Source organism: Cervus canadensis, chromosome 9 (assembly GCF_019320065.1).
Source record: "Cervus canadensis isolate Bull #8, Minnesota chromosome 9, ASM1932006v1, whole genome shotgun sequence".
Classification (NCBI taxonomy): Eukaryota; Metazoa; Chordata; class Mammalia; order Artiodactyla; family Cervidae; genus Cervus; species Cervus canadensis.
Genome location: NC_057394.1, coordinates 80,069,472 through 80,083,853, shown reverse-complemented (window position 1 = coordinate 80,083,853; position 14,382 = coordinate 80,069,472). Strand labels below are relative to the sequence as shown.

The following is a 14,382-nucleotide window of genomic DNA, read 5'->3' as shown; positions in this document are numbered from 1 at the left end:
GCCAGGCTCCTCTGTCCATGGAACTCTCCAGGCCAGAATACTGGAGTGGGTAGCCATTCCCTTCTCCAGGGGATCTTGCCAACCCAGGGATCAAACCCATTAATTTTTCTCGAAAAGAAACTTAAATTGAGCAACTTGAGTTTTCTATGCTTTGGGGAAAAAAAATCACAGCACAAAATATGATGAAACGATTTAACTATTTGAATTATAAAAATCCAAATAAATGTATTTCCGATGAAAAACTTTAAGTGTGTTTTCTACCTGTGTAACTATATCTTCCACATTTTGGTTAGAAATTTAGAATACTGCTTGAGACACAGTCAGTCAATATATATTGCTCTCTTCCTGGCTATCTTACTGAACTGACCTCTCACTTCAAAAAGCCCATCCAACTCACTCATTTCCTTTAACAAATCCCCAAACTTGGTTAACTTTCTTTCCCACTCCCCCCGCCCCACAAGATCAACTGTTCTCAGCAGTGCAGCAGGTGATGCGACTCACAGGTAAAGCCCTTGGTGCCCTGAGTGTTGCCTCTGATGTGAGGGAATGTCAAGGTATTCGATTTCTTTAAGCTTGAAGTCTATGAAATAAGACCAATGCCTGAACCTCCTCTCAGTGTAGTATGGCTGTGAGCACGTTCCCTAAAGGCTACATTTAACCAAAAAGTGGAAAAAAAAGGGAGTAGGTTAAAGGGGGAGTGAAACCTGGATTTTCTTAGTCTTAAAACCTCATTGTTATTTGATTCTATGTACGTATACATATTTCGTGACTATCAACCTACCTTAATTTCAGATATTCAGTTAGCGAATGCTTGGTTTCCACTGCAGTATGTGTTGTGCCTGCTTAAAAAAACCCATTTTGCTTTACCTTCCTGTAAGGCTGTGGGACCCCCCCCTCCACCCCCAACTCCCCCTTAGAGGCCATGGCATCCTAGAACCTAAAGATCTTCTCTGGTTTTTAACTCATCTGTTTTGATGCTGTTACTGAAAACACATTTCTTTTCTCTAATAATGACAACCTACTTCCAGAGACTATTATGTGTTTGAAATGCTCTGGATTCTTTTTTTTTTTAAGGCACTATAGAGATACTCTGAATAGTAAGTTACCTTCCTCTATTTTTATGGACTGTGAAGTGCACGGGAGTAGAGAGACTAGGTGAGCCACACCCTCACTGACCACAGCTCCCGTGGGGTCTCGCTGCTCCCTGGTGAAGCGTGGACACCACCACCAGCCACGTGACACCAGAGGACCTTTAGAAACAGCCCGCCTGGAAGGTCACGGGAGGGGTGCAGCTCAGCTGGTGTGAGGCTAGACTAGCATGGATTAAACAGTGTGGAAGAATTTAGGAGGCTGCGCTCAACAGTGAGGTGACGTTGCACCACCCCCGGGCCGATTGCAGTGTTACCTGCCGGTGAGAACTTGCACTGAGCTCCGCCAGGGACTGGGCATGCACAGTGGGCGTGGGCGGGGCTCACCTGGATGATCTGGGCGGCCAGCTCGGGCGTCCCGTGCTTCAGGTCGTGGCCGTTGATGGCCAGCACCCGGTCGTTGCTGCTCAGCCGGCCGTCCTGGGCCGCCAGCCCCCCTTCCAACAGGTCAAGGATGAAGACGCCCGGTTCGTCGGTTCTGCGCACGAGTTTGATGCCTAGCTGCTCAGCAGAGTCCCGCTTGTGCAACACCACCGGGAAGACCTCCTCCCGGGGCGAGCCGCCCTCGGGGTGGCCGTGTGCACGGCTGCCGAAGCGCCTCTCGCGAAGCACGGTGAGCTGCAGCGTGCTGCAGGGCTGCGACAGCACGGCCCGGGCGTAGTTGTGCGACACGCTGCTGATGTTGTAGTTGTTGACCTGGAAAGAAAGCACCAGGATGACTCTTACTTTCCCAAGTTGTGGAAATGTTTAACATTTCTAAAGGAGACCAACCTTGTGGAAAACATACACAGTCATTATTTACAAAGAACACTTTACAAAGACATTCTAAAAGACAGACTTCCTAAAATTAACTTAAAATGAAGAGCAGCAAGTAGAGATTGGTAGTTCAGATCACAGCCTTTAATGATAGCTGGATAACCTGTGGTGGATTTCAGAGCTTGTGTGAGTGTCTCACATGTAAAATGTATTTACCATTATCCACTCCACCGAGTCAGGATGAGCCTAGTTAGTCAACATCAGGTATGGCAAGGGGTGATGAAAGACTAGCTCTAATGGAACAGAAAGGGAAGGTCTATTGGATTACAAGTTTGATTGGTCAAATGAAATCCACTTAAGTTAGAGAAAATAAACTTAAGGAAACCGGCACAATCCAAATATATCTTATTTCAGATGAGTGACTTTTACTTTAAAGCAGATAATCATAATTTCACTCTAATTCTTTGGCTCACAAGTATAATGTATCTAACAAATATAAGCATAATTTAGTACTCACAGAACACTTATTAAACTCTGTAACTCTAAAATAAGTACAGTGACTGATCTTTGGACATGTGACATCACTAAGAAAATACACCCAGCTCCAGCTGTTTACCCAGTGAGAGGAGATTAGCACAGCTCTTGTATTTTTCACAGTGAGAGCTGCTCCCGACCCAACGGACAGCGAGGGGGACAAGGCTCTGAACAGCAGTGACAGGCTCTGGCTGAGGTAGGTGTGATCACCTGAACTCCTTACATTTTTTTCATGTTAATCTACGTGAAGCAAGGCCTCCCCACTTTCTATTAATCTAGGGTTGATAGTTCTGAACACTGTTACCTTGAAATTTTGTTGATTTTGGCCTGTTGACATCTTTAAAACTTCAATCAAACTCATAGGTATCATACACAAACTTGCTATTCTCCCAAGTCTGAGACTTCTGTGCATTTGGTAGCCACCCAAGCCCTCAATAAGAACACTGTATAACAGGATCAAGTACATAATTAAAGCAGTGTCTAAAAAGACTACTCAGCCATGGATCCATGAATCAAAAACCATCCTTTCTATTCAGCTATGAGCCACCTAGCTCTCTGCTCACATTTGTCCTTGCATTCAGATATCACATGACTCTGGCCGAAACCCAGGCGTAGCCATGCAAAAGCATATAGCCTCTTAACTAGCCTTGAGCAGTAGGTGTGGAATATCCCCCAAGGGAAAAAAGTTTTCCCTCATGAATGTGTGGTTGCTGGAAAAATGCAGAGAAAGAAGAGACCAAATAAATTATTGTTTCTAGGCTTTGTAAAAGCAGTGCCAGAAGAGTAAACTCTACCATTTTGGTTAAATGTGCTTTGTACCAGTGTAATCAACACATGGGGCTCCCCTGGTGGCTCAGACAGTAAAGATTCTGCCTGCAGTGCAAGAGACCCGGGTTCGATCCCTGGGTCGGGAAGATCCGCTGGAGAAGGTCATGGCAACCCACTCCAGTATTCTTTCTGGAGAACCCCATGGACAGAGGAGCCAGACGGGCTACAGTCCATGGGGTCACAAAGAGTCGGACATAACTGAGCAACTCACACTTTCACTTCACTTTCAATCAACACATGGCTGTAGTTATTTTCCTTCAAAACTGAACATGCCTCAATCACTGATAATAGCTCCAACTGAGAACACTCATTCTTCATAATGCTCTAAAAGTTGTATTATCTTTAATTGTGACACTAATGTAATTTATACCAGCAGTATTTTTTTTCCTCCAACTGCTCAAAAGGCTGCATCACAAAAGGCCCTGAAGGGATATGGGTCTCCTCGTCAAAGAGCCTATTTAGCAGAAGAAGGTGTGTGTTTAATGTGGGAAAACCAAAGCCACACCTGTTACTGCAAATAGTTTTGTTAAAATAAAAGCACAGGCTTGGGGCTCTTTGCTCTATAAATATACCATCTTCACAACTCTCGGGTATTTTCAAATTGGGCTCCCTGTATTATTTATGTAGCTCATACAAAGATGGAGATAACCAGATAGTAACAAATTTCAAGCAGCCTTCTTTCCCGGTATTCACTTCTGAGTGACCATAAATACTCCACATGTGGGTGAGGGGTGTGGCTTTACTTACTGGCTCCAGCACAACCAGTCATGAAGCCAAGCAAAAGTTAGGGCCCACAGTAGCAGAGATCCTTTTGAATTCATTAATCAGGTTATGTGTTCATACTTTTGTTACCAATTTGAATCATTAAACTGGATTTCAGATGACTATTACTAGAGTTATTAGTATTATGCCTCCATAAACAGTGCCTTGGAATTTCTACAATGTAAATGTCTATAGCTTTGGGTTAATTTTCAAAAAATATAGTCAATAATTTCAGATAACTGTAATGTTGAGTTATAAGCATTCAGTTATATTACTTAACACAATTCTCTAAAACAGATATTAAAGCTACATTAGCAAACAAAGCCTAAAAAACTATTTAACCTCAGTTGTAGTCAAATGCAAATGAAAACAGAGTATTTTTACCTTTAAAATTTAGAAAAAGAATACCTAATGCTAGTATATCACTGTTGGCAAAAAAGAAAACAGAAAAACCCATGTACACTTATTAACAGAATGGCTGGCAGTCGGAGAAAATGGGACAAAGAAAAGACACTGTATGAGCTGCAGAAAAGGGCAGCTGGGCTCTTTACTTTTCCTGAACTGCCCGCGTGTCAGGATGTGGGGGCAGCCTGCGGACCCAGCCTCGGGTCTGGGAGTACAGGTGAGGTGCCCACAGGCTTTGCCAGCCTCGTACAGCTAGAGACTAATGTTATAAGGTGAGAGCAATCACAGCTGTGCAGTCAAGAGTGAGCTTACTGGTAAACACTGCACAGTCAAGAAGCTCAGTTTACATAAGCAGGACTGGTGGACGCTTCCTGTACCCTGTTTCTTAGTATTTCTAAACAAAACCCTGCTGGAAAGTTCCGTCTGTGTCAGCTGTGCTAAGGGTTTGGGGTCCAAGTGTTACAGTAGGGATAACATACCTGAGGGGCAGCATACACCTAGGGTTGGGGAAATTCCTAGAGGTTCCAGGTTTACTTCAATAAAGGAGGTGGTTATGCCTGGCAGGATGTTAAGAGTGACATCCACTCCATCAGGGTGGCTGCGGTCACACAGAAAAGACAAGTCCACTTACACAGTGCACTGTCCTGACATGCCACATGACGAATGCAGCAGTGAAGGTGGTCAGTGGCTCACATAAAGAGAGGGGAGAAGGGCTAAGCAGAACTGGAAGGACGAAGGTGGACAAGCCAGCACAGTGGGCCAGGCTGTAACTTCATCCCACACAGAAGCCTCACTTCTCTCTCCCCTCAGCACCAAGGCTAAGAAAACACCATCTGCCCCGAGCCAGCTGTTGGGAAAGGGGAGAAATTGCAAACAAAATCTGACATACTTTGCATATAAAAACAGCAAAACTCACCTACATACAACGCAGGTCCCACAGTACCACAATGTTGTTCTAATCTCATGAGTAAGAACGAGAAAGCGCCAAGTTGACAGAGGAATTAAAATGAGTACCTGAAGAATCTGGTCCCCAGCAAGGAGGCGTCCGTCTTTGGCGATCACCCCATCGCGGTAGACTTCCTGGATGACAATGTTAATCAGTGGCGTTTCGTTGCCACCCACAATACTAATTCCTAGCCGAATGAAAGGATTAGACCGGTGGATTTCGATGGTGGTGATTTCACCTTCTGGTAAGCTAAGTGGTTGTGGTGTGGCTGCCGAGTTAAAAGTGAGAGAAAAATAGATGGAAAGAGAAACAACATTTTATATCTTGATTATTTTCAGGCAAAGAAGTCATATTACATTAATAGCTATGCAATACCACTGGATAAGAAAACAGAATGACAAACAATATCTGTGTGTTAAGATTATCTAAACATTTCTTCTCCTAAAGGTGATCAGTAAATTACTGCAACCAGCTACTACCTATCAGATCATGAGGGGTGACACAGAGATCTGAAAGTTGTATTAAGAGAACATCACCTCAACCTAACTGGAGACAGTCTGGAGGGTGGTATGTGTGAAAGTCACTCAGTTGTGTCCGACTCCTTGCGACCCCACGGACTGTATAGTCCATGGAATTCTCCAGCTCAGAATACTGGAGTGAGTAACCTTTCCCTTCTCCAGGGAATCTTCCCAACCCAGGGATCAAACCCAGGTCTCCCGCATTGCAGGCAGATTCTTTACTAGCTGAGCCACAAGGGAAGCTCAAGAATATTGGAGTGGGTAGCCTATCCCTTCTCCAGCAGATCTTCCCAACCCAGGAATTGAACTGGGGTGTCCTGCATTGCAGGCATATTCTTTATCAATGGAGTTGTGAAGGAAGCCCCTGGAGGGTGAAACAAATGTCAACAATGCACAGCAGTATAAAGAAAAGACAGTTCTGGTATGTGGTCACCACAGGGGTGAGAGGGAAATCACACAGGTCCTGAGAAAGGGAGTGTCTTAAAAAACGGTTATGGCTGTGGCGGGCAAAATCTGAATTTGTAGGAACTTCTTCAAGAAACATATATTTAAAAGTAAACACCCAGGGCCAACCACCAAGCTATGCCCAGAAGCCATGACTGTAGGCTTTCCTAGCGGGCAGGAGTCATGGGGGCCACCAGAGCATCGAAGCAGTCAGAGGAGTGGCCTCACCATCAGAGACACACCCAGTCCTCCTCTGGCCACACATGTTGACCGACCAGTCTCCCCAGAGTCTCCCCGATACAACCTCCTCATGGCACCAACACAGGTTTTGGGTCAGTTAGCAGATGGAGAGGGTCTTGCACGGAGCCTGACACAAGAGGCACTTAATTGGGGTCATTATTTTCATTGCTCTTGATATTGTTGTTTTCTTAGTCAAGGAGTGACAAGCAAACATTTGAACACAAACACAATAAGAAGCAGTTTAACGACCAATGAATCTTGGACTGAATATAAGAGGGAGTGGAAAGGTCCCCTTCCTCAGGCTAAGTTCCGTGTCCTGCTTCTAAGCTGCAAACTGTTAGAACTGTACCCCTAAAAGGGTGACTTCTGCAGTATGTGAACCATATCTCAAAGTTAATTGTTTAAAGAGGAAAACAACATGTGGGAGGGCAGCGGGGAGAGGTGGGAAGGAAGGAAGGAATGCCTGATTTGAGACAAGGTGGAGAACAGAGGCGGGGGCGGCACATACTGTCCCCAGCCGGGCTCTCCTCAAAGGCAGGGTTGTCCAGGCCGGGCTCCTCCATCCAGGAGGGAAGGGTCGCTGACGTCAGGGTCCGCCCTGAGCAGTCTGTTTCGGGTGATAAAGCAGCTGGAAGGTCTATGACAGTGGTTCCATTTTCATTCTCGATCTCCATCAGAGTCTTACTAGTTTTCCGTTTCTCTAGGGCAGCTCTCCGATGAGAAGCTCCAGGGCATCTAGAAAGACAACACCGAGTGGTTTCCAGACGGTGTGAAAGGGAAAGAAAAAGTGACTAATAGTTTGTACCACAACTAAACAATAGCAAAGGCTTCTATGTAAAAAGCACCAGAAGTATCCGCAAGCAGTATATAATTCTGATCTTTATTTCCACAGAAACTAAGTTCTTACCACTCCATGTAGCAAATTTAAAACAAGGCATTTGCACAAACAAGGGTTTGGTATAATATCTCAAAGAATACCTCAATAAGAAGCTGTGTTTAGGAATATATTAGTACCAGAAATACATACACAGTATACAGCAGTACAGTAGTCTCTGCCCTGCGAGCATTGTCCTGAGGCTCCCGTTAATCCCCCTTTTCACAGGGTAGATGGCTGAACCGCAGAAGTGGGAAGGAGCGCCTTTCTCCACATGCCGCCGGCGCCCTGCCTTAGACCCTGAGCACTGCTGGCCTCTCTGCTCTTGCAGCCAACACTGCACCTCACCCGCTAGGAGCAGAGATCCACATGAAGCTTCACCAGCTGCAGGAAGCTCAGCCAAGGCTCAGACTACCTACTTTATGACAGACATGGAAACAGGTGAAAACATACCTCCTGGTTTGTAAAAGCAGAGCTGCAACAGGGGAATTACAGGTACACTATGAAACTTAAAGAATGTATTTCTAAGTTCTGGGGAAACTTCCATAAGTACCAAGAAATAAGAACTGTTACCTGGCTTGTTTTGACTTATTTAGGCAAACAAAGGGGGTAGATACATGCTTGTTTAAACATTTAATGAAAGTCTTATACACACGTTGGAAATGCTGCAAGGTGCCAGCTCTTTTCCACCTGACGCCTCAACAAGACACAGGACGAATAATGAATGCCGTCTGAGGAGTGAGCGGGAGAAGGAGTTGGGCATCTGTGAAGGAGATAGCCAGGCACACACCCCCAGACCCTGACACGACTCCACAGACCCCACCGACTCTCCTGCTGGGGGAAGGAGTTTAGAAAAGGTGGGGCAGGGTAGATGACAGTCTTGTGTTCAGGACTGCAGCCCTTCATTCAATGACAGCATTCTTAAAAAATCTAAAATTTCAAACAAATTAAGTACAGAATTAGATTCAATTAAAGTACAGAATTCAATTAAAATTAGAAGCTATTCTTTAAGGGTATGAGTAATACAATTTCCCACATGAACCGAAGATTTATTTTAGGTCCTGGATTTCAAGGTCTTGAGAAGGTCATTATGAAGTCTCTATTCAGCACTCTCTCTAGACTCGCTTTCCCTTCACCTTGCTAAGAAGGGGGACAATGGATGTTCCGTGCTGCACTGTGGGGCAGTGCTCCATGGAGTGTTTCTGCAAGGGCCTGGCGAATATTTTTGAAAATTATATCACTGAAAAGATTACTTCTGTCGAATAGAAGTAATTAAAATTTAATTAGAAATTCATTTTAAAAATATTTTACTCAATAAAAAATTGACACAAAAAACTGAATCATAAAAATACTTATAACTAAGATACATAAAGATTTAGTTCTCAAAATATATATCATACACAAATATCTACACAGACTAGAAAAAAGGACTAGGAACAGGAATTGAAGAGGAAATACAAACAATATGAACACCTGGGAATTAGCCTAACAAATGACAAAAAAATCCTACAAACTACATAATCATAAAGGCTAAGAAATAGTTATTAAACACGGAAAAACAAGTTTAAAAAGCAAAACAAAGTTGCTATAGAGGTAAAGAAACAGGTATATATGAGTTCCCAGTAGGAGAGCAAATTGGTAACAGGAATGAAAGACATTAAAAATGATGCCATACAAAAATACAAAGAATAAGCCTGCCTAGCATCAGAGGAAGGTTAGAGAGGGAACCTTTGGGAACACCCATGTTTAAATACGATGGACCAGCTGAGTAGATGGAGATAGAACAACCACACAAGAGCGTCAACAAAGAAAAAGCAGCCAACTGTGTCAATGCCATGAAGGGGCAAACAAGATAAGGGCCACAGCACTGGTTTGATCTGGAAATGAGAAGGTCATGGTGATCTTAAAGAGAACACTTTCAGTGACGAGGGCAGAAGCCCAGACCAAACACATGCAGCTCTGTTAACAAAATACATGCATTTCACAAAATCTGCACAGAGCTTAGGGGAAAAGAAGGCTGGGGCAGACCATCCAAAACCAGGGTGTCTGGGGATGGGGATGGTTGCTAGTGGGTACGGGGCTTCTTTCTGGGGTGTTGATATGTTCCAAAAATTAGACTGTGATGATGGTTACACAGTTCCATGAATATACTAAAAACCACTGAACTGTACACTTCAAATATAGCTGAAGTTTATGGTAGATGAAATATATCTCAATAAAACTAATTTTTAAACAAAAATTAGGGAGTGAATAGACCAGAGCAAAGCTCTGACACTGGTGGCCAGTGTCTCTCCCGTCTGTAAACATTTGGACCTGAAAGAGAAAGGAAGACACCAGCATGTGTTGGGTGTCTAAGCTGTGACTGCTGCTGTGTAGACGTTATGGACAGTATTTCACTGAATCCTCACAACTGCTCTATTATCCCCATTTTACAAATGGGAAACTTGAACTAACTAAGCCAGTACCACAGAGCTATCAAATTACAGAGTCAAAACCCAAACAAACTCAGATCTGACTTCAGAGATGCCTGCTCTTTATATTGGATCATACTAAGTTCATTCTTACGGAGTGCCATCTCTGAACCTTAAGAAAACATAAATTGCATTCCTTTCACAAACTTGTACCTAGAAATACAGTCATAGAACGTTAGAGTGAGAAAGGCCTTGGTAACAGAAAACTCACAAGCAACAACAAAACCTCTGCCTTTTAAATGGTGCATTTAACAATAACAACACAAACTGCAAGTGGCACCGAGGGTAGGTAACTGAGTGTACTAGGAGGCCAGCGTGGACACTCTTGCACAGGATTAGAAACAGCAGAAAACAAGTGCACGCTGACCCAAGCTGTATGCCCTGAACCAGATCGGGGTAGGTGTGCACTCAGTGCGGGTGGAAGGGGAACCCTGAGACAGCGGGTGGCCCTCACCAAGGACACTGGACGCAATGTGACCGGCCACGGGCCGAGCACAGGTCACTCCCCAGGGAGGGCCCTCTACATGCAGGTGTGTCTGTAAAATTTTCCTAAATAAATCCCAAAGGCTCTTGCCGTAGCCACAGCAAACTGGGGGACTTCTTTGCTACTGAAGGTTGTAATTTCACTTCCCTATTCTGGCTCTCCTTATGGAGGAAAATCACATATGAACTAGCTTGACTTATGGCACAGTGGCACCATTCCCTGATATACGATGACTCACATTAGGAGATGCAGACTGTAGCAGAACACACTGTATTATTAGCAGCAGTGTTAGTGGGGGGAAGGGGGTGGCAGTGGCAGGAACAGTAGACGTAAGATAAAATAGCTCATGATTAAGTGCCAGCACAATACGAGGCACTGAATGAAGCTCAATGAACACAAGCATCTTAGAACCAAGAAAAATGATAAAAATAGTTACGGATTATAGCATGCAAAAATCAATGTAAATGGCATTAGTAAAAATGTTAGATTAGGGGTATCCGAAAAGCCTCTCCTCCATAAAGCCATGCAAACACTGGGAAAAACTGTCAGTACTAACTATTACTGAACTCTGGAAATAAGCCAGGGTTTGGTAGCAATCTGGAATGCATTTATTTAAGAAAAATGACTGAATTTCAGCAGAAGGTACATGTGAGCTATATTTTTGTGTACCAGTGAAATCAAGTCCATACTAATCTGAACTAGACTGTTGAAGTTAATATGTTAACTGAAATCCCCTAGGCAACCACTAAGAAAATAATTCAAAAAATAGGTATGAACAGAAACAACAAAGGAATTAAAATGGCATTCTTGGACATATCTATTTAATAAGAACAGGGGAAGAAGTAGATGAACCTTTAGAGAAACTGAAAAGAAATGATATATAAAAACAAATAACAAAATAAAAAAGACACAATTTCTACCTTGTCAGTAATTACATCAAATATAAACGAATTAAACACTCCAATCAAAAACCAGTAATTGGCAGGATGGATTAAAAAGACAAACAGGATCCAACTATATACTGTCTACAAGAGACACATTTCAAAGATACAAATAGGTTTAAATCAGAAGGAGAGAAAAAAATATACAAGCAAACAACATAGTGTTGAATGGGTATACTAATTTCAGACAACAGAGACTTTAAGACAAAAATACTTTCTAGTGACAAAGAATATTCTACAATAATGAAAAGTTTGATTTATCACAAAACTATAACAATTATAAACATAAACACAATAGCAGGCCCTCAAAGTATTTGCATGAAGTTCAAAATGACAGAATTAGAGGAAAAAAATAATAGTCTTTTTAAAAAAGGAAAAAAAAGTCTAAGACTTCTCTCTCCCACTTTCAATAATGAATAGAATAATTAGACATAAGGAAAAGAAGAGAGACTTTTAACAATATCATACATCAACTAGATCTAAGATAAATCTATAGAACACTCCACCCATCAACAGTAGAACACACCTTGTGTACAAATGGAATATTTTCCAAGATAGACTGTGTGCTGGGCCACTAAAAAAAAAAAAAAGCCTCAATAAAATTTAAAGGATTAAATCATACACATGTTCTCCAATGACAAGTAATTCAAATTGGATCAAAGACCCAAATGTAAGAGCTAAAAGCGTAGAAGTCTTAAAAGAAAACATAGGTGCAAAGCTTCATTACCTGGGATTAGGCAGTGGTTTTTTAGCTATGACACCAAAAGCACAAGCAAAGAAAAGAAAAGATAAAATGGACTTCATAGAAATTAAACTTGTTTGTCCTTCAAAGGGCACAGGAAAATGAAAAGACAACTGACAGAATAAGAGAAAATACTTGCAAATCACATATTTAATAAGGCTCAGAATATATATAGACTGCTTAAAACTTACAAAAAGACAATCCACTTTTAAAATGGACTAGTGACGTTAAGCATTTATTCATGAATTTATGGGCCATTTAAATATCTTCTCTGGAGAAATACCTACCTAAATCCTTTGACCATTTAAAATTGTATTTAGTTTTTGTTCAGTTGTAAGAACTCTTTATATATTCTGGATACTAGACCCTTACTGGATATGATATACAAATACATATCTGTTTTTTACATTATGTAGGACAAAAAAATGCTGGTGAGCATGTGCCAGACACAAACTTCTCTCCAAGTTACAAAGTGAATTTAAAAGAACAATCTTCTCGCAGCCTACCCTGACCCTTAAAGGCTCAAAACCATGTTAACTAGAGAAGCTCTCAGCATAGAAGAGTTCTTTGAAGTTTTTCTCTGTATTGTATGTTCTTTTAGAATACTGTTAAACTCAAGTTCTAGGAGGAAAAGAAAAAACGGTTCTGAATTTTGCCATAAACTAGGGCACAAATGCTCAATTTAATTAAAAAAAATTATCACTTACAATTACCATAAGCTTTAAATGTTAAATTGCTGAGGATAAGGCAGGATGGGGTTGAGAGGGGAAGAAGAATCCTCAGAGTTGATGTTGCTTGGCAGAACTTCATAAAGCAATTACTAAAATGTTACGTGTGTCATACAGTATATGGAATATTTCTTGAGGGCTTTAGTTCTCCCTTCAAAGACGAGCACTTTTCCATGTCTTTTAAAATTCTTCACTGTTTTCCTAATATATAATCATTTAATAACTAGTAATTTTATTTAAAAACAGTCATCTTTCACAAATGTTTTACTCTTAGCCCTAGGACAAAACATCAGCTGTTCTCAAACTGAAGCAGATTTCTTAAGAGTAAAATTTTGTCCAAATAGGGAAGGTAATTTTGCACTCAAAACTACCAGATTTAACAAACTATTCCTCCTAATAAAATTATCATAATTCTGTGTCTCATGACATCACCCTTATTGCTAGTTTGTGCTGGTTTTACATGACTGCACATTTTTTGTTCTCTCCCCACAAAGGGAAGTTTATGCCTCAAATCTGGGCTATCTTATGACTGACAGCATAAGGGATGCTATGTGACTTGAAGGCTAGACCATACAAGGCCATACAGCTTCTCCGTATTTACGGGAACCCATGTAAGAACGTAAAGTAGCCGGAAGCCACTGTGCTGGAGAGGCACCGGGAGACTCTCCTGTGGGCAAGTCCTGCCTGAGCCCATGCCTCCTGTGACCTCCGTCAATGTGCCAGACACGTGAATGAAGCTGCTGTCCTGGATGTAAACACTCTAGTTCCAATGGCTACAGTCCTGGGCTTTCAGTTCTCAGCTGTGGCCCAGAGTGGACAGAGCAGAGACAAAGCAGTCCTGCTGTGTCCTGAGTCCCTGACTCACCAAATCTATGAGTGGAATATGTTTCCATGTGCTCACTGTTTTATGTGGTTATATTTGCAGTGGTTGGTTTCTCACCAATATTGACATTTAACATTTGTGAGATCAGTCAGGCAATAAGTAAGTGAAGTCAGGGTCTTCCCTGGTGGCTCAGCGGTAAATAATCTGCCTGCCAATGCAAGAGATACTGGTTTGATCCCTGGGTCGGGAAGATCTCTGGAGAAGGAAATGACAACCCACTCCAGTATTCTTGCTTGGGAAATCCCATAGACAGAGGAGCTTGGTGGACTTGGGGTTGCAAGAGTCAGATATGACTTAGCAACCAAACAACAACAAACAATAGATAACCAGAACACAGATTAACAATTTAATTGAACAAAGGTTAGTTCTAATTTTGATAATCAGTAGTCACTCTTAACTGTTTACATCAAGCAAGTCACCTCACCTTTTCAAATCATTCACCTTTTTCAGTGTTATCTTTCAAAACACAGGCCTAACACACTTTGGAAATGATTAAATTAGTAGCTCAAATATTAATAAGCACACTTGGAAAATGGAACTTTCAATTGGACATAACTGCTTAGCTTTTATCAACCTATAAGTGAAGGGATAGTTTGAAGTTCCCAAGTTTTTACATCATCAACATAACAGTTTGACAGAAAAATTCATGATACTTCAATTACATATTAAATTCTTATA

At 41.9% G+C, this 14,382-nt stretch overlaps 1 protein-coding gene across 1 annotated transcript in view; it reads right to left on the bottom strand.

Annotated features, from left to right (window-relative positions):
* LNX2 (ligand of numb-protein X 2) overlaps positions 1-14,382 on the bottom strand; it is an 88,846-nt gene that overhangs the window by 25,737 nt on the left and 48,727 nt on the right. Inside the window, exons 3-5 of the mRNA XM_043477808.1 lie at positions 7,090-7,316; positions 5,448-5,647; positions 1,476-1,844 (exon numbers count right to left, since the gene is read on the bottom strand). Of these exons, the coding sequence (XP_043333743.1) occupies positions 1,476-1,844; positions 5,448-5,647; positions 7,090-7,316 (796 nt within the window). The remainder of the gene's footprint in view (positions 1-1,475; positions 1,845-5,447; positions 5,648-7,089; positions 7,317-14,382) is intronic.